Below are 18,491 nucleotides of genomic sequence, written 5' to 3'. Positions count from 1 at the left end.
AATGTATTAAAATTCTACATAGTCAAATAATATATTACATGCTATATTACAAAATATCATTCATAAGCATAGCTGCAAAACCAAAAATCAACTTTTATAATTTCACATAAGTACGTTCATTTTCAATATCTAATTATAATTTTAAAATTTTACTAGAAATGATTTGAAATATCTAATGAAAATTTGTCTTCACTGTAAAACTGAATGAGAGAAAAATAAGAGAAAGTCTTTAATCTAGACTGATCTCAAAAAATAATACATTGTACAACTAAACTGTATCACAATGAAATTCAAGAAACAAAAATATGTAGGTATACCTGATTACCTACTGAATTAAACATGCGATACTCGGAACACAGAATCCTAAATTAACATAATATTTTTCACTCTAGTTTGCTTTCACTGATTTTAAATGTTAATTTTAAAAACTTATCAACGATTATGGTAGAAAAAATTAATTACGTAAGAACAGCTTATATGGCATCTACTCGAATACAAAAAATAATAAACTGAAAATTACATAAGGTAAAAAAATCTAAATACAAGGTTTTAATCGACAATATTTAACGTATAAATTTATTGTTATACCATAATAATACTATACTGGTACTATATAGTTAAAAATTGACATGAATTCTCACGTTCACAAACGATGTATCATCAACTTCGAGTAAATTGTAAACTAAAAGGAAAAAAAAACAATCGAGACTGGTATGTGTAGACATGTGCGCCGCCGAGTTGACGCCGGCGCCCTGCGAAGCTGCGACCGATAATTCAAAGTGTAACCCACCAAGAGACCTTATTGATGTGAAACGGCGCTGAAGATTGACTTCAAAAAAGAATTCTGTGTGCTTAAAACCCCAAATTTTGACACCTTTTACAACATTTTTGAAAATTTCCAATTCCCTTCGTTTGAGGTCCCTTTCATGTTTTTAGATTTCGGGTCAAGTAATCATCAAAAATGAAATTGGCGCTCTTAAAAACTCGTTGTAACCCAATTTTCTATTTTTTATGCGCAAAAGTATGAGTTTTTCTGGCAAAATGTTTCATCCGCTAAAATTTGGCGATGCTGATGAAAATTTGGATCACTCCGCAGCTGATTGATGGTGCACATGTCCAAGTCTGTACCATCAAAAATCATCGTAGAAAATTGATTTTTTTTTTTATAAAAACATAACTCCATGGCTCAGAATTACTTATCAATATTTTTTTTCAGGGCAGTTTAAATTCAAAATGAACGAACTTTTCAAGTCTAGGTAACGAAAAAACCTAGTTGAAATTATCACAGAATTGAATGTCATCCCTTTTTGACTCATCATCATTGTAGATATTCAAATAGCTTTCTTTTTTCCAGATTTTACATTACACGCCAGAGAAGAACTATCTAACAATACGAATCGATTCCAAAATTGTTAATCGCTCGAATTAAATAAAATTTCCTACGGCAAAAAATCGATATCTTTACCTATAGCGATCGAACGACCCAATAAATCGAGCAGGAAACGAATGCAACAAAAACTATTCGCTAATTTACAAAAGCAGGTGCAAAATATATTCGATCTATGGACGGATTCTCTATTTTACAAATAATTACATCGAAATAAAAAAATTACTTTAAAAACAATAACAATAAAACATTCATTTAATCTGAACAATTTCACCCACAGCCTATATTAACAATCATTATTATGGTACGGTACGAGAAAAGGGGAAAACAACTTCAGCACACCATTTACATACACGATGATTTGTTATAAATGATTCTGCAAAAATGATAACAAAGTGGTTTCGTAGTGTTTGCTGGCATCTATGCTTCTCAAACTATGCCTTTCGTTCGGATAAATCTGCGAATTACAAGCGTTATGTTAATTTAGATAAGGTGCACCAGGGTGAGTTGGGACATGGGTGAAGTTGTGACACAAGAGAAGTTGGAGACGTTTTCCAAACTGTGATTAGTGTCTAAGAAGTGGTAACGAAAAATGAACCCATGTTTTTAAGCACTCTTGAAACATTACTTTGGGACCCCTGATGAAATGAACTTTAACCGCTAAAATGAGGCAAAAACTGTAACCGTAACCGTAACCATAACCGAAATTATTGATTTGAAATTTTTTAACCATAACCTTAACCGATTCAATTTTTTGTTTTGGTTAAATACATAATGGTTATTTTTTTAAAGTAAAAATCTCACTTTTTCGAGTAAAATATGACATTTATTATGATTTTTGAGAAAAAAAGGGCTCAATTTGTTTAAAATTGTCTTCAAACTCAAAAATTGGCTGTGAAATTGCATTTTTTTTTTTTTCGTTTTTTTGGCTGCAGGAGCACTTTTTTGACATTGAAGTGCAATTAATTTTTGATAAATCAAAGAAAACCGTAACCTTTATTTTTAACCGTAACCTTTATTTTTTTGGGTCATAACCGTAACCCTTAACCGTAACCATAATAAATAATTTTGAAAAAAATAACCGCTAAAAAAAATAACCGATATTTTTTTTCATTTCGGTTTCCATCCCTGCCTGATAGTGTTGGTTTTGACTAAATTATGGTTACTGATGTTTTATAGCGCATGTCACGACTTCCCCTTTTGAAAACCAAACTGGGGTAAGTTGAGATTGCTATGAAATTGGCAAATTAGGGAGTATCTAAAATACCTTGAAGCTGAAAGTAGAAATGAGTACCATAGTGGGGACCCCTTCGACTCTCCCAAATCAAAATCTACCCTTCTCATTCTGGAGCCTTTATTCGCCCTTCCAAAGTGTGACATAAGTGACACACTCATGTAAGAATTGACAAGACCTTGGAGTGTATACATTTTTGAGTCCACATGTTAATTTCTCAGTCAGAATGGGAAGTAGGAGGCTGGGAGGAGTAAACAATAAAAGTTGACCCGTTCGAATGAATGTTTTCGAGCCCATAGATTATACAACAAAAATCTCGTTGCTTTATTAGGAAAAGGTCGTAACTACATGAAAGTTGATTTGTCAGAAAACGCATTTTAATTTTTAAAGAGCATTCTATCAAGTACACTTGATAGTTTTAGATGAGGTAAATCATTTTCCTGCTAATTTTCGAAATGAACATCTTGGTAGCTCTGATTTTTCATTTTTTTATTTGAGCAACTCTGAACTGAAAAAAGTAAAATTCAACCAAGCAACTTTCACCTTAAGTCATGCTTTTTTCATTAAAAGCCCATAAGATTACACAGGTAAAATTTCCTTAAGGTGATGAGGTTGATTTTCTGCAATTAATCAGTGAAATTACGTGAAATTATGTGTTTATAATGACTTTTCTTACCAACAAATCACAAAAATCAAAAGAAATAAGTAGGTTCAATCTGAGAAGCAATATCATTTAGAACCTTTTCACTGTAACGGTTTTGAAAACGTGTATTTCTGTTCATTAATAGGTACCGGTACCTACTTATGAGCTTTTGGCAAATGTCAGATTCTCTGTTTTTCTCAACTACTTACTTGAAGTCCAGTAAGGAAGCCAAGACAGAAGGGTTCAGCTCCCACCACAGGGCCATTTTTGTGGGAGCGCGGGGGCACTGCGCCCCCCTTCAAAGGCAAGTTCAATAGTATAAAAAAATTGCCATGAAAACTAAAAAAATGAAGGAATTTGAAAAAAATAAATCAATTTTAGTAACATTTTCAACAAAAAAAATTTTTAGGTGAAAATTATTTAAATACAAAATTTGTCAAGGTTGTCACATTGAGATTTTTGAATTATGGAACATTGGTACAATGGTACATACTTGAAGAGCAAAACAAAATTAATCAAAATTGTTCACATTTCAAAAAAGTTCAAAATTTTTCAAAACAACGGAAAAATAATTTAGCTGCTCTGATTCTTTTCTCAAAATACAGTGGGGGGGGAGAAGGATGAAAATTAGGGACTTGCAACTTCAATTTAGCGTCTCCCCCCCCCCCAAGGAAAGAAATACTTGAAAAGCGTGGCGGTTCCCAATCACTTCCCACTATCATCCCTATCATTATACGATTTGGGCAAAAGGCATTTTGGTGATGAGCTCAATAAGCTGATTTCATAATCTCCCCCCCCCCCAATTGGGGTAACTCGGGACAATTTACATTTTATTCCACTGAGCAAAAGCTACTCAGACAACTGAGCTCAAAATTTTACCACAGGTAAGGAATCCTTGGGGGAACATACAGAAGTCAGTTCATTTGCAAGAGAGTATGAGTTGGTTAAAGTTGAAATTGTGAAAAATCCCTCCCAACTTACCCCAGTGCATCTTAACTCTAGGTGATAGTTTATTGAAATCATGCGCATATCGGCACACTTACTTGCAGCTGATATGGTTTACATTGTCTCACTAAAGCGTTAATCAATTGACTCGTATGATGAAAATGTACATTTTCGTCGATAAGTCCGTGAACAATAAGTAGTCTATTTTCCCTATGGCAAAAAAATTAATCGAATGAATCAATGGTAAAAATGTACATTATGTTGAGTACAATTTGCAAAAAATTTTTTTTGTTGAAAATACTAGAAGAATACTACTTACTCTTCGGGTAACTGACTGACGTAACTCAAAACGGATCCAGTTTTATAACCGAGTTGATTGTGTTGTGGCAAATCCATATATCGTTCGGTGTATCCCGTATCATACAACGACCAAGATGTCACCGGAGCACCAGCAATGGCTAATTTGAAAATATGCGGATATTTAGCCAACGCCATAATACTCAAGTATCCGCCATACGACCAACCGTTTACTGCAATACGATTTATATCGATGAAACCCAACGTCTCTGCTAACCACTCGAGAACTTCTACTTGATCCGACAGCTCAATTGTACCCTTGAAAAAAATCAAACGTAATGTAATATATTATCCTTAGGGTGTTATTGGAGTTCCAATAAACAGTAAAGATCTTTCGCCCATGAACCTACCATTTTCCCTCTTAGGTGGCTTTCGAATCGAAGACCACGATGCTGCGACCCTCTAGAATCGATCTGTATCACGCAATACCCTTGAGCCGCCAACATATGCATTCTTAGGTGCCTCATACCCTGAAAGAAAATATAAAAATCTTGTAACCCATGAAGTTGAATAGAATGGTTTCAAAATTGAATCGATTTGTCGAATTTATTTTACCTTGAAGGTATTTGATACTAATTGAACTTCAGGGCCTCCGTAAATACTTAACACAGTCGGATATTTTTTACCTGGTTGGTGACAATGAGGACGGAACACCATGGCGTATAAAGTTTCACCGGAACGAATTTGATGTCTGTACAGTTCAGGAGGTCGTAAATCGCTCTCTGAAATTTTAAAATTCTGATTCAAAATTTCTAGAGAAAAATTATGTACTTCAACGTGGCAATTCTAATGTTGAAATTGGACATTTTCAAAAAATTTCCCCTGATTTTGATTTATTCTTTTTTTTTGTTGATTTTTTCAGCTTTGAGGGGCTCTTTACCTGAGGGGGGGGGCAATAAATGGTTTGAAGGGTCGGAGAAAGTTTTTTCTTGAAAAAAGAATTATTTTAGAAAAATTCTGACGCAGAAACAAAGAATTTTCATATTGAATTCTATTTTCATTTTTTTGATTTTTTTTTGACTTAGGGGGCTCACACATCATTTTTTTTTACAGATAGCGGAAAAATAAAAAATATGGAATTATTTTCTCTCTTGAGGTTACAACTTTGGGGGGGGGGTGGGAGGTGAAAAATTCCAACTTTTCAAAATAGAGGGTACAGGGAAACAGCTGCTTTGCTTCGAATTATCGGAATTTTCGAGTTGACAGAGAAATTTTCTTTGAATATTTTTTAGTGTAGAGAGAAACCGCTCTCAGTAATTCGCTTCTTTTATGTTTCTCTGAGCACAAAAAAATGGAATGTAGTAGTAGGAATTTGATCGTTCAAAAATGTTCTTTCTATCGAGTCATATACATGTATAATTGTATGTATCTGCAACGATATACGAGCATCCGATCTTTATTTGCTTAATTCATCACGCACATATGTCAAATATGTCAACTGAATTTATAAATAGAAACAAGACGCGTCAACGAATTTTCCCATAAACAAACGTATATTGTCCTTGCAAGTAGGTATAAAGCCTACCAGGTTTGAAAATTATTGAAAGCAATACGCGAATATTTTCTATCATCTTATGACAACTGCTTAGTGCTTACCCATTGGCTCGAGCAGATATCCGACTGATATCAGATGAACGCCTTGCACCGTGTAATCTGTATGAGTTATCCGGAACACTTGACAAGCTGGTAACTGTCTGATATTGCTGAAAATGGCCACGCACATGGTGCAATCCTGAAAAAAAAAAACAAAAAACAAACATGCCAGTCGTAAAGATGTGTTCGCATTTGGCAATGGGGTATTCGACTTACTTACCTTATTGAACTCAACCACGTAAGAAAATCCGGTTCTTGTTAGTAATTTAACTTCTCCAGGTCTTCTCAATGAAACAACGTATAAATGTTTCTCCAAAGGAGATTCTCTTAAAGCCATAAAATACACTAATTGTCTATCGATATCCACCCATAATGGCCTCCTCAGGACTTCCCATTCACCATTGGTCAATGCGACGTGAGTAACAACCAAACCTAATAGCAGAAGAACAACGTTAAATAGAAAATATTTTGATGAAATTTACGACTTTGTAGACCCTCGTATCAATAAAATTTCGAAGGAGGGCACCCAAAGAGGGAATTCTTTCCTTTCAAACACATAAAAATGAAAATTGTTCAACGAATTCAGACTTCTACCTCAAGAAAATTTTAATATCGGCTAAAAAATAACGCTCATTTTGGGAAAGAAGTATCCAATAAGATTTGAAAATAAATGAATGAAATCGATACCAAAAGTTTCTGATTTCAGAACTTTGGAGCACTCAGAACTCAGTTGTTTCATTTTCATAACTTTGTATTGGTGTTCAAATTATTCGAAATGGAATGAAAAATCATTATCAGGGCAGTTGGGCAAATACGTAAATGTCGTTTCAAAAATACTTATGGCAACCATCCCTTCTTCTTGTTTTGAAACTCGTCAGTAGCACAAGGGTCTACAAAGAAATCGTAATTCAAGATATGTACTAACTATCGTTCGAATCGTATGAATTATTATCACCAGAGTCAAACGGATTTGCAAACCCATTGGTTACTCCGGGTCTAGGCAGTAAACTAGTAATCAAATATAAATGTCGGTAGCCGGTTTCTTCGCTAGCCCAAATAATGGTAACTTCTCCGGTGTTTGTGATTGGGAACATGTACAGCATATCATGAACCTGAGGTCAAATCGCAGTTTAGTCGTTTCTCTCGAATATTTTACAGGCTTGTTAACCAAAAAAAAAAAAAAATCCAAGTGAAGTGTTAGGGTTAAAAATTTTACAAAAAGTTCAAAAATCAAGTTAAAAGTTATGGTTAAGGATATTTTTTAAGGTTTGGGTGATTTTTTTTGTCAATGGTTATGGTTAAGTTTACAGTTTTTGAAGGTAATTTTTCTGGTTAAAGTTGAAACTTCGGTTAATGCTTAAAATTACGTTTTAAAACAATTTGAAAATTTCTAAAATTTTTCTCTGAGTTTGAAATCTTACAATTTTTTATTATTCTAAAATGATACCAAACTTGATTAGGTAAGGTATTTGATTTTTTTGATATAAAGTAGGTGGTACCACGACTTTTTCTCTAGACATTTTCTCTAAAACAATTTTTTCCAATAGAAAATTTATCTAACGTCAATTTCTCTGAAACACATTTTCTACTAAAAATTTTGCCAACATTATTTTTTCTCTAAAACGTTATTTCAAAGTATGAAAATTTACCAGTTTTTTGTCTGAATTTTTCTAAATATAATTTCTTTTTTCCAGAAAAACCGCTCCCTTGGTCTCTCACAGAGGTCTCCAAAATTGAAAAAATAACAGACAACCCTTTTGAAATCTAAAATATCAACCTGATAAATCAAATCAAAAATCTTTTCTGCGTGTGTGTGATAATCCCAATCCCAAACACCCCCCTCCCCCCCAAAAAAATATAAATAAATGTAGGTAAGGTAAGTACTTTGAAATATAAAATTCAGATTTGTAAAAATGTTTTGAAAATTTTTCATTTTCATGGTCAACACATTTTTGAATACCCCCTTTTACATATTCAATAAACAGCCTCATTTCGCCCCTGTCCGTAATATTGGTCCCCTTGTGTCTGTCCTCAAAGTTGAAAAACATGTTCAAAAAATCAAAATTCTTCTCTGCCAGGCAATACAAAATTATACTGCATTTTGTCTTTTAGAAGAAATTGTGTTAGAGAAAATGCGTTAGAGAAAGTGACGTTAGGAAATTCATTATTAGTGAATACAGTTTTCGAAATGACATTGGAAAAATTTGTCATTAAAAAAATTCCTTTTCTCACGAATAGCTCATTGCGGTTTGAGCAGGTTAATCTACAATTTGGTAAGCAGAAGCAGAAGCAACAACCATTATAAGCAAAATCACATCGAGTACATATGAGGAATATGCTCTTATTCTATTCGTCACTTACCATTAATAGTTAATTAGTACGATGCAACAAGTCTAAAATCTTTCAAACTTCCTATTTACGTTTTTTTATTCAATCTTTTAATCATTTTTTCGATTCAAATTTCAAATCACTACAAATCACATTATTGGAAAATATCACAGATGCGGAAAGAAAAAAGAAAAGCTGCACCTTTCAATTTTTCTAATGTGTTTTTTTCTGAAGTTTTTTCGGTTATAGTTACGTTTCATTTTGATCTCAGAAAACAGTTATGGTTAGTGATATCTCCAAAAAAAATGTTTTCTGGTTAAGGTTCATTTTTTTCGGTTAATTTACCGGGTAATGGTTAAAAACTGGTTAACAATCATGAACACCAAGCTGAACGAGTTAAAAGAAATAAAAAATACGAACATTAATCCAAACATCCGACGTTTGCGAATAAATTATATGGGCAGGAGGAGACGCTGGCGGAAGATGACTTTCGATATAATACATATTGGGCGGAGGTTCGGTGAAATTTTCCACAGATAATAAAACTAACTCGAGCCGTTGTTGTCTTCTATCCAATAACTGAACCCAAATTCTAAAAAAATTCAATCAAAATTAAGGTACATAATTTCATCATAGGCGAAAAAACGTACCTAATTTAATAAATACGAGTACATACGCGTCTTTGTTGGGCGCCCATCCTGCTCTAACCATGTACTCCATCCAAGGAAACATGTACGACAGAGGGTACTGTAATTCTAAATTTTTTATTTGAACGATTTGTAAATTTTCGTTCAATGAGAATTCTATAAGTTTTAAATTAGATTTAGAGTTGGCAGTTCCGGCTCTGGGAAATCTGAAAAATTACCAAATTTCCGAAAATTATTTATAGGTTCTCTTCAATGGTTAGCACGATCGATGTCAAAATCAATTAGTAGTCATCTCATTTGTACCTGTACTGTTCGATATCACCCATTCCATTCGAATTAGTCGAAGGAAAATTGTAAATTTTCACCTCACTTTCGTCTATTTCTTCGTACAAAATTCTATATACAGTTCCTGAAAGAGAGAAAAAAATTCGAAATTCGATTCAAACGTAAGTTTTGAATCCAAAGAGATAGATTTCGATGTGATAATTTGAAAGATCAATTCGTTAGTACCATTGGAGTATGGCTGCCACCAATAGCCTTGATATCTATCAAATTCTTCCTGCATTACGTAAGATGGAAGTCCAGCAGCGAGTGGATCGTCGGCTACATTTTTGCCTCCTTTATGAGCATAAGTTAATCTATGAGTACTACCTGTAAAAGCCATACAAAAAATTTTTCACGATTTTTTACTCGATAATTCAGAGCCTAGAGAAGCAAACTAGAACTACCTAACTGAAAAAATTTGCGTACTATAGCATTCAAACTATATTTGACCAATGCATTTTACAGCAAGATATCATGCGAGAAAATTACTCTACGGTATTAATGAATCGCATTTTCTATTCAGAGGAAAACTTGTTTTGCGCCAGAATTCAGCTCGAATGAAATCGTCTGTTTATGTCGTCGCTCGCGTCAACTAATTCAAATTCAAATAGATCGAGAAAAAATTCTCCAATTGGCAATCGTTCTCGAATTAGGTGCCAAAAACTAAACGCTGCGTGTTGTTTACCTTATAATTTTCAATTTCAACCCCCGCTTCAAAAAAAAAAAATCCTCAGAAAATACGAGATAGAACAAACAGCTGGCTGAATCTCCATTCAATCTACACACCGATAAAAGTTCATTTACCCAAATCACAACTTAAGTATATCACTATAGGAAATCAATTGATTTCCGTCCAAAAAAATTTGATTATCTCAAAACAGATAATTTTCCAATAGAAATACCATCATGAGATGCGATTATGTACAGCTCGTTTTAATCGAAAATAATTTTTAAAAAATACCAACGACCTTTGACCACATCGTATGAGTTTCTGTTTCTTTCAAATGCAAATGATGCGCATAATCTGGCAAAACGTAATATGTGAATCGTACGTTTGCAAATCTCAAAAAAGTTGGATCTTGAAACACGATAACGAGACAGAAATGCTGATAAAAATATGTAGGTATTATACCTGTCACCGTATGAGACAGCCATATATCGCAGTTACAAATATACGCCACAAGATCCGAATTGGAGGGACAAATTTGCGGAGATAACTTGGCCCCGTTCGCATTCATACGCAATTCAGTCGGAAACAGCGGACCTTTCTGTAATCATAAGATCGACCGATCGATTTTTTTTCATCGCTGTCAGCAATATCATGCACCTATATTCTTATATTATGTATTTGCAGCGAAGCGCAGTTAAATTAAGATGTACGCGCATATAGCGTATCACTCTTATCTGCCAGAGCAATCGTTAAGAGAAGATAACCAAGAGGTAATCCACGTGTTGAAAATGGTAATCAAAGTCAGGACCGGCGATTTTTCATTCTCTGACCTGTTGCAAACCAAAAATAGAGTTTACCTCCCCCTCCCCCCTTAAAAAAACCTCCGATGTTTTGATTAAATAAAAAAAGGAGAGGGTGTTGAATAAAACGTAACTCGAGGAAATGAACAAAAAACATTACTATAAATTGCTCATCTTGTAAAATGAAGGAACTGCGAATAGAAGAAAAATAAATTACACAATTTTTTGAACTAAAATACCAATTTCGAAAAATTCGCCAATAATAAGAAAATGTAAGTAAGTATCATTTAAGGTAGTGCTTTACGCGTTGTGGTTTTCTAAATTGCCTACCTAAACACCATCAAGGCATCAAGGAACAAAAATCAGGAGATTGATGCGATCGTGAGAACGACTCGACTTCAGTCAGAGCTTTATCTTAATGGTAGAATGCCATCATAGAACATAGGTACTCATGGGAGAGCGGTAAGGGGAATCACACAACACACGCGAAGAGGCTCGTTGCTATGGTAACCGAAGACGCTACGCATTCTTGCATTCGTCTTGTCAGTTGTCTTATCTTTTCTTCATTTCGTAGAAGCGATCTGAAAAAGAAACTTCAGAAAAAGAAACATAACCCTAAATTTTTATTAGGTATGAAAATTTTTGATATGGGTGCAAAAAAGTGCAAAATACTGAAGGAAAAAAGGTACGAAATTTCGTTTAAAAAATATACAAAAGTTTGGCCTTGAATTTTCTCACGTCGAAAATTATTATTTTTTTTTGTAGGTAGGTACCACACATTTGTAAATTTTTTGAAGCTTTCGCCCTCGCTTCACTTTGGCAGAATAGAACATTTTCTGTTCTCTTTTTGAGTTTGATTTTCAAAGGTTACAAGGTTGAAAATTAAACATGAAAAAATTGCAAAATTTTTTTTTTGTCTCAGTACCAATAACCTTACAAAGGAACAATTCAAATTTTTTGTCAAGTACTCGTATAAAAGCATCGTTTTGGAACATTTAAAATGAATAAATTATTCATCATTCTTATTTTCAACCTCCCACTCCCCCCTCCTCTCCAAAATTTGTTCGAATCACATCTGGCTAATTAACATAGAAAATACTGGTAAAAGTGGAGGGTCTGGGGTAAAAAGTTGAGAAAATCTGGCGAAAAAAGTTGGGAAAACTGCAATATCACCATTCCACGACACGTTACTTCGTCACGCCACTGCACCCACTAAATGAAACTGATGCATCTTTCTTATATTTCACTTACGTGAGAGGAAAAAGGTCAGAGGTACTTGAGAGGGGTGAAATGGCTACCCAGAGCTTTAGGGTTGATGTTTGCATGACAGTTGGGTACCAACAAAATTGGTTTACGTATATTTATACATAAGCAGGATAAAACTTTGAAGCTGTATATCGAAAATGATATCATCTTATTCTCAATTTGAGTAAGTAAGCGCACTTCGTTGAGAAATTCTCTTCATCATATCGAAAATTCAATTTGAATACCTATCTTTTAAATTGTAGGAGAAGAAAGGTTGAACGTAACAGAAAATTGCATAATTGCATCATGGATACCATTCTATGAATCGTGAAAATTCGATGAAAATTGGTAAGTTCCCATCAAACGTGGGTTTTTTGGTGGCAGAATATTTCAACGAACAATTCTCAAAAAAATTGTATACTTATACTAAGAAACAGTTTGAATGAGCATACGAACAAATAGATAATACTACTATGACCAATCGCTTATCTTCAAAATTGAAGGGGCAAGCGCAATTTGAAACACCAAATTCGATACTCGAAATTTTTGGAAATTTTGAATCAGGTTTGTCCCTATAATTTTCAAGACAGGCGATTAGTCATAATAACAGTACTAAAAGTTACTTTTTCTGCGTTTCAAATTTCTTTTTTTTTTCAAATCGCTGTGATATCATATTTTTAGGGTTCCCCCACCAAGGGGAGCCCTATTAAAATCGCTTTCAAGAATTCTTCAGTGCACCATGTTATTTAGAAAGGTATCTTAGATGTTGCGTATTACGCTACACATAAGACACCTTTGTAATTGCAGTCACTTTCAGTTTCTTCAACAAAGCGAGCATTTCAACTACAGTTTTATCAGCCAACAATTTCTAGGGTTCTCCAGGTTCTCCCGGTTCTCCCAATTAAAATCGAAGAGAACGAGTATTTTTTATTTTTTATTATTGTTTTGAACGTTTGTTTGAGGTTAAATTAATTCGAAAACCTACTGCGATTTGCGAATATTTTGTTTTGACAATATTTTTATACCTAATTATTCTATGAAAAAGCTGCCAAATTGTGGACACTAAAAATTTGAAAAATAAATTCAAATATTCACGATAACAAATGACTTTTTCCCCTTATTTTTCTTTTCTTTTCCACAGTGTTAAAAAAAATAAAAACAAAACTACGTAGATGTCTGAATTGAATATTAATTTTTTTTAAATTTTTGCTTTTAAATTTTCGAATTATTGAAAAACTCTTTTTAACGATTTTGGATTTGTATGTTTATATTCCTGTGTAGCGTAAAACAGAATTTTAATTTGAAAAAAATTGATCACTGGATTTTTTTATCCAAATCTGGGGAACCCTCTTGCCAGGTCCCTCGGACCTCGCTTGTTATCTCGTATCTGTGACATATCTGTTTTGTTTTTTTGTTTTTTTTAAATCTAAATGTATAGTCTGTTCACCAAAAGAAGGGACCGAGTCTAAACGGAAAGTTTTGTATTTTCAGCCAAATATTCGCGTTGCAATTTTCACTGAAAACTGAGGGTACGCTTACTTTAAAGTACAAAACACATTATCATGTTACATAAATCGAAAAAGTATGTAGAATGAAGTACAAATTCTGATCTGGAATGAAATGAAATATTGAATAGAGGTATTTAGTTGAAATTAAATAGGAAAATTAACGTCGAAATGAAATTCAGTATTGAAAATTTGAATACTCTCTTGCTGTTTATTCTAAGCGTACCTCGAATTCTCAATGATGGCCTCAACCGCAGCGCAAATATTTGGCCGCAAACAGAAACTTTTTTGTTCAGCTCGGTCCCTTCTTTTGGTGAACAGACTATAAGGTTTCAGTTTTTTTTTTTTCAGATCCTGAATCATTATGCTTGAATGTTTCCTGTTTTTCTGTATTCAAGATGTGTCCCGGGGGGGGGGGGGTCTCACCCACCAGAAAGAAAAACACTGGGAAAAAGTTGGGAATTTTTGGAAACATTGGATTAGTTGGGAAATTTGTGAAAAATTCATAAGCAGTTGCGTGTGTTAGGATAATCTCTCTTGACCAAAATTATAAGATAGAAAAATCGATCCCTCACTTCAAAAATAATTCTGTCTCAGGAATTACTCCTACGTATTTTGAAAAATAATAGATAGGTACCAAATTTTCTGGGAAGTTTTATAATTTGAAAATTTTGAAGCTATGAAAATCAACTTTTTGCATAAAAAATGATATTGTTTTTATGTTTTGGATTAGTTAAGTATCAATTTTTCACAGCTTTCGTCCTCGCTTTGCCCGAGCAGATTTGAATTCTGCTCCAAAAATTTTCGATCATTCTTTAGAACGGAAAAATCAGCTCGAAAAATTACAAAAATGTAATCCAATCAATGACAAAATTCAAATAAATTTTTTATTCGACATTTTTGCTTCCAACTTCCCTTTTTAGAAAATGGTTCGATCCACAGCTGGCCAATTATAGTTGGGAAAATCTCAATAGAAGGAGGGAGGGGGGTGTCTGCAGTGAGAATTTGAGAGAATTCTAGCCTCACGCCTCCCCTCGAGACGCATCGATTCGTCACGCTTCTGTTTGTATGGATTAAAGTTTTTTCGTCACCTTTTTTAAACGGGCACTTTTTGGTTACTTTTTTCAGTTTTTATGGTTACAAAGAAACTTTTTTTGAAAAAAATTTGAGTTCAATCCCTGTGATTACATTTTTTGTTCGTCCGCTCCACTCGAGTACTACAGGTTAGGGGCATCATTTAAATGATTAAAACATTTCTTTATTTTTGATGAATTTTTCAAAATAAGTAAATTTCCGGTTTTGCGGAGAATATAGCTCCTTCATTTTACAAGATAGGCAACTTATCATAATAATGCTTTTTGTTCGTCTGCTCTAGTTGCATCTATTGTGAAATAATTATTGCCCACGTTTCATTCAACAGTTCAACACCCTGAATTTTCATATGTCATCTCATCAATTTTTCACTAGCGTAATGTTCGTGACTAAAACAAGAACTATGTACCAACCGTATTTTATACCACATTATCTAGGTGATTTTATGCCTTTGTGGTAAAGTTTCCGCGTTTGAATTTTCATTATATAAGATCGCAAGAAAATTGTCAAAAATTGGGAAAATTACGATTTGTCGCAACAGGTGAAAAATTCTGACCTATTGCACTTGCAACAGGTGCAACAGCACTTCCGCCGGCCATGATCAAAGTTAAAAGTTGTTTTCGAAGAAATACTTTATGGGTAATTAATGTAAACATAAACAAAGAGACTTACGGAGAAGCCGTTATCAGTGCAATGAAAAAGCGTACTAGATGCTGGGAAAACCAATCTGCCAGATTCCTCGTGTAATTCGTACGAAGTAATACCCCACGTAGCCAGTCTTTTTCTCTCCAGCATGAGTTGTTCTTCACGGGAAAACTTGGATGTTGTAGCTATACTTTCGATGACTGGATACCAATGTAATTGGGCATCGGGCTGCGTATTCTCGTCTTTAGGGATATCGGTATACAGTAAGGTAGTTTCCAAGCCATTGACAGGCGAGCCTAAGAAAAATATTCGCGTTCTGCCATCCGAATACGTTCGAAAACAAACCGATGTAGGAGCCAGAGTCGACAACGATGATAGTTGTTTTCTCAGTTCGCCAACTATCTCTTTGAACTCTTGCCATGTTTTTTTGCCTTTCTTTTGAATTAATACTTTGGAATTATATTCGCGAGTCTCGCATTTCTCTTCTTCGGAAGTGGATGCTGTTACAGTGCTGCAAGGCTGTAAAGAAATTCCAAATTAATATCGAATCGAAATCTCACTATCAGTATCGTATACGAAAAGTGAACTGTAATATTTTACCTGATCGTTGGGAAGCATTATTCGAATTTCACGCAGAAAACAACCTCGATATGTAAAATATTACGAACTAGAAAACGCGATACATCGAAATAGTCAAAAATATCGAGTTCACCATATCACTCTCCCGTTTAAGTAACCATTACAAACGGGGTCTTACGAAGCATAAGTCATTACCCGAAAACAAACATATCGTGAATTATTTTCAAAAATTTTGAATATTCTCATTGAAATAACCAAAGTTGTACGTAATACGTTATCGAACGATTCAAGATTATGTAGCAGTGAGAAGATATCTTGATTTGAGTACACAGACTTTGTAATTGTTGATGTTGGTTTCTTCTTTTGTTGATTTGCTAGGTCACTATTATTTTCATAATAATTGATTATTCACATCACAGCAAGTAGAAAGAAAAATCACTTCTTGGTTCAAGTTTCTGTTCAGTATCTCATCAGCGACCAGTGTACACAGCAATAGTGATAAGAATCTTTCAAGTTTTTACAGTCTACAGCTACACTTCGCGAGAATTTCAGCGAATATAGTTATTTACACGAGCCATAATTAATCATTAGTTATCTCACTATCGACAGTCCGAATTAATGTGAAATTTATAATCTATTAATTCATGTAAAAATGTAAAATGAAAGAAAGATTTGGAAAAAGTACCAACAAAACAAACTTTCTTTCTTTTCCATTTCATCAAGATTCGAGAGAGAAATCTCGACGTCACGAGTTTATCGCCAGCTGCCCATCACGAAAAAGTTGTAAATTGATTATGAAAGTACAGTATAAGCTCACTAGGGGGCGCTTTACCTTGACTTAAGCCGTAAGCGGGTTTTCTCTTTCAATAATATTAGAATGCGAATTTTTAATTTTTTTTTAAATTTCAATTTTTAGCGTTCGTCTGCCAAGGGAGAACTTTATTAAAATCGCTACGAAGAATCCCGGTCGTCGTCACTGTCGTTTTTCTTCTGACCACGACATTCGCACCACCTGGTGACGCGTAAAGGAATTATTACTTGGGCGAATTAACAGCGTTCATTGGTAGAGTCAGCGAACGTCACCCTTTTACTTTTTCAGCACCAAAGTAATAAGCGGAATGAGAACGTCTGTTTGGAAAATATTTTCCTTCACTTGACATGGTTTTTTTTCCTCATCATCATCACCAACACTACCAACAGAATTACAGAAGACGAGTAAAATAAAATTTGATTGGCCATAGGCCTACCTGTAACCATTGGTTTTAACGCCTACCTACTTCAATGTTCAACGATTCGAATCTTCGACAACCACAATCTAATTATTTTGTATTCATTCGGCCAATCAGCCAATTTATTCAAAAAAAAAAAAAATCATTAAAAACCTCAAAATAATATTCAAATAATTTGAATATTGCGAATATTCATTTCATCGTTTCGTCAACATTTTCATAAACATTTGTGAAAAATCTGGCAAAATCCGACGTTTGGCGTTTTCAAATGTGTTTTGAAATATTTTTTTTCGGACACAAGCAATTTGGAAAATAATTCGAATATTCACGTTAACGAATAACTTATTTTTCCACTGCGGAAAGGAAAAGAAAACCGAAAAACTTGAAGACCAAATTTTTTTAGCCTAATTTTGTTTGCGAATTTAAAAAAAAACTATCAACAATCTTGGATTTATTCCAATGCAAAACCAAAAAGAAGCTATCTCAACATTGTTAAAAAAATTATGAAGTCGAGCAAAAATATTTCGAGCATACCAGAACCAGATAAATAACATATCTCCCAAACAAACACAAATCTCCTCATTCCATTTCTATGATTTCGATATCGCTCAACACGAATAATAGCCTTAGGTTTTCAAATAATAAGTACCTATACGACCCTACTCTGAGTATGGAAATCATTACCTATTTGGGGGGGGGGGTACTTGGAGCCATTGGTGAAGTGAATTTGAAAAACCAAGGCTATATTCGTGTTCAGGGGTATACGAATAAAACCACTTTTTCAACTTTTACCCCCTTTGGGGAGGTGTTGGGAGCCGCGGATGGGGTCCAATCAAAAATCTGACGTCATATTCGTGTTCAACGTCACCAAAAACATACAATTCGATATATTACATGCCCCAGATTTTTTTTGAAAGTTTTGCCTAAATTTGGGGGAGGGGATGCTTTCTCTCCATTAAAAGATCCCATCTCGAAAATTGAATATTTCGAAAAAGCATCAAAAGGTACATCCGTGGAATTTTTTTCAGAATTTTAAATGGTAGTTCCCACTTACAGCGTCATTTTGAAATTTGAACTTTCAAACTTTCAACTTTTTTGAAATTTCAGAACACTTATGAAGTTCAAAATGCAACACCCTTTAGTTTTGATCGAAGTATCATAGCTTTGGAGGTATACGCTGCTGAAGTTGAGTTCCTCGAGGCAATGTGAAAATAGTTGAAGCCCCTCCCCCACCCGCCCCTTGAGGGGGGCTGGAACCAAACTGATTG

At 34.2% G+C, this 18,491-nt stretch overlaps 1 protein-coding gene and 1 long non-coding RNA gene across 3 annotated transcripts in view; one reads left to right on the top strand and one right to left on the bottom strand.

Annotated features, from left to right (window-relative positions):
- LOC135835517 (uncharacterized) overlaps nucleotides 1-18,491 on the top strand; it is a 236,458-nt gene that overhangs the window by 150,070 nt on the left and 67,897 nt on the right. The gene's annotated exons all lie outside the window — the stretch shown is intronic.
- LOC135835484 (dipeptidyl peptidase 9-like) lies at nucleotides 1,171-16,707 on the bottom strand. 2 transcript variants are annotated; one of them, XM_065349751.1, is made up of 15 exons: nucleotides 16,016-16,707; nucleotides 15,443-15,934; nucleotides 10,591-10,726; nucleotides 9,645-9,785; nucleotides 9,438-9,543; nucleotides 9,164-9,340; nucleotides 8,908-9,079; nucleotides 7,085-7,271; nucleotides 6,380-6,591; nucleotides 6,163-6,298; nucleotides 5,122-5,288; nucleotides 4,917-5,036; nucleotides 4,529-4,824; nucleotides 4,308-4,419; nucleotides 1,171-1,844 (listed from the first exon to the last, which is right to left on the bottom strand). In XM_065349751.1, exons 1-15 carry the CDS (start codon nucleotides 16,031-16,033, stop codon nucleotides 1,752-1,754), a joined length of 2,565 nt encoding a protein of 854 aa, XP_065205823.1. In that variant the 5' UTR covers nucleotides 16,034-16,707; the 3' UTR covers nucleotides 1,171-1,751. The 2 variants fall into 2 exon arrangements, with proteins under 2 accessions (XP_065205823.1, XP_065205824.1); XM_065349752.1 differs by having other exon boundaries at nucleotides 7,115-7,271.

Source organism: Planococcus citri, chromosome 2 (genome assembly GCF_950023065.1).
Source record: "Planococcus citri chromosome 2, ihPlaCitr1.1, whole genome shotgun sequence".
Taxonomy (NCBI): domain Eukaryota; kingdom Metazoa; phylum Arthropoda; class Insecta; order Hemiptera; family Pseudococcidae; genus Planococcus; species Planococcus citri.
Note: the sequence above shows the minus strand (reverse complement) of the source record. Positions and strands in the feature narration are given on the sequence as shown.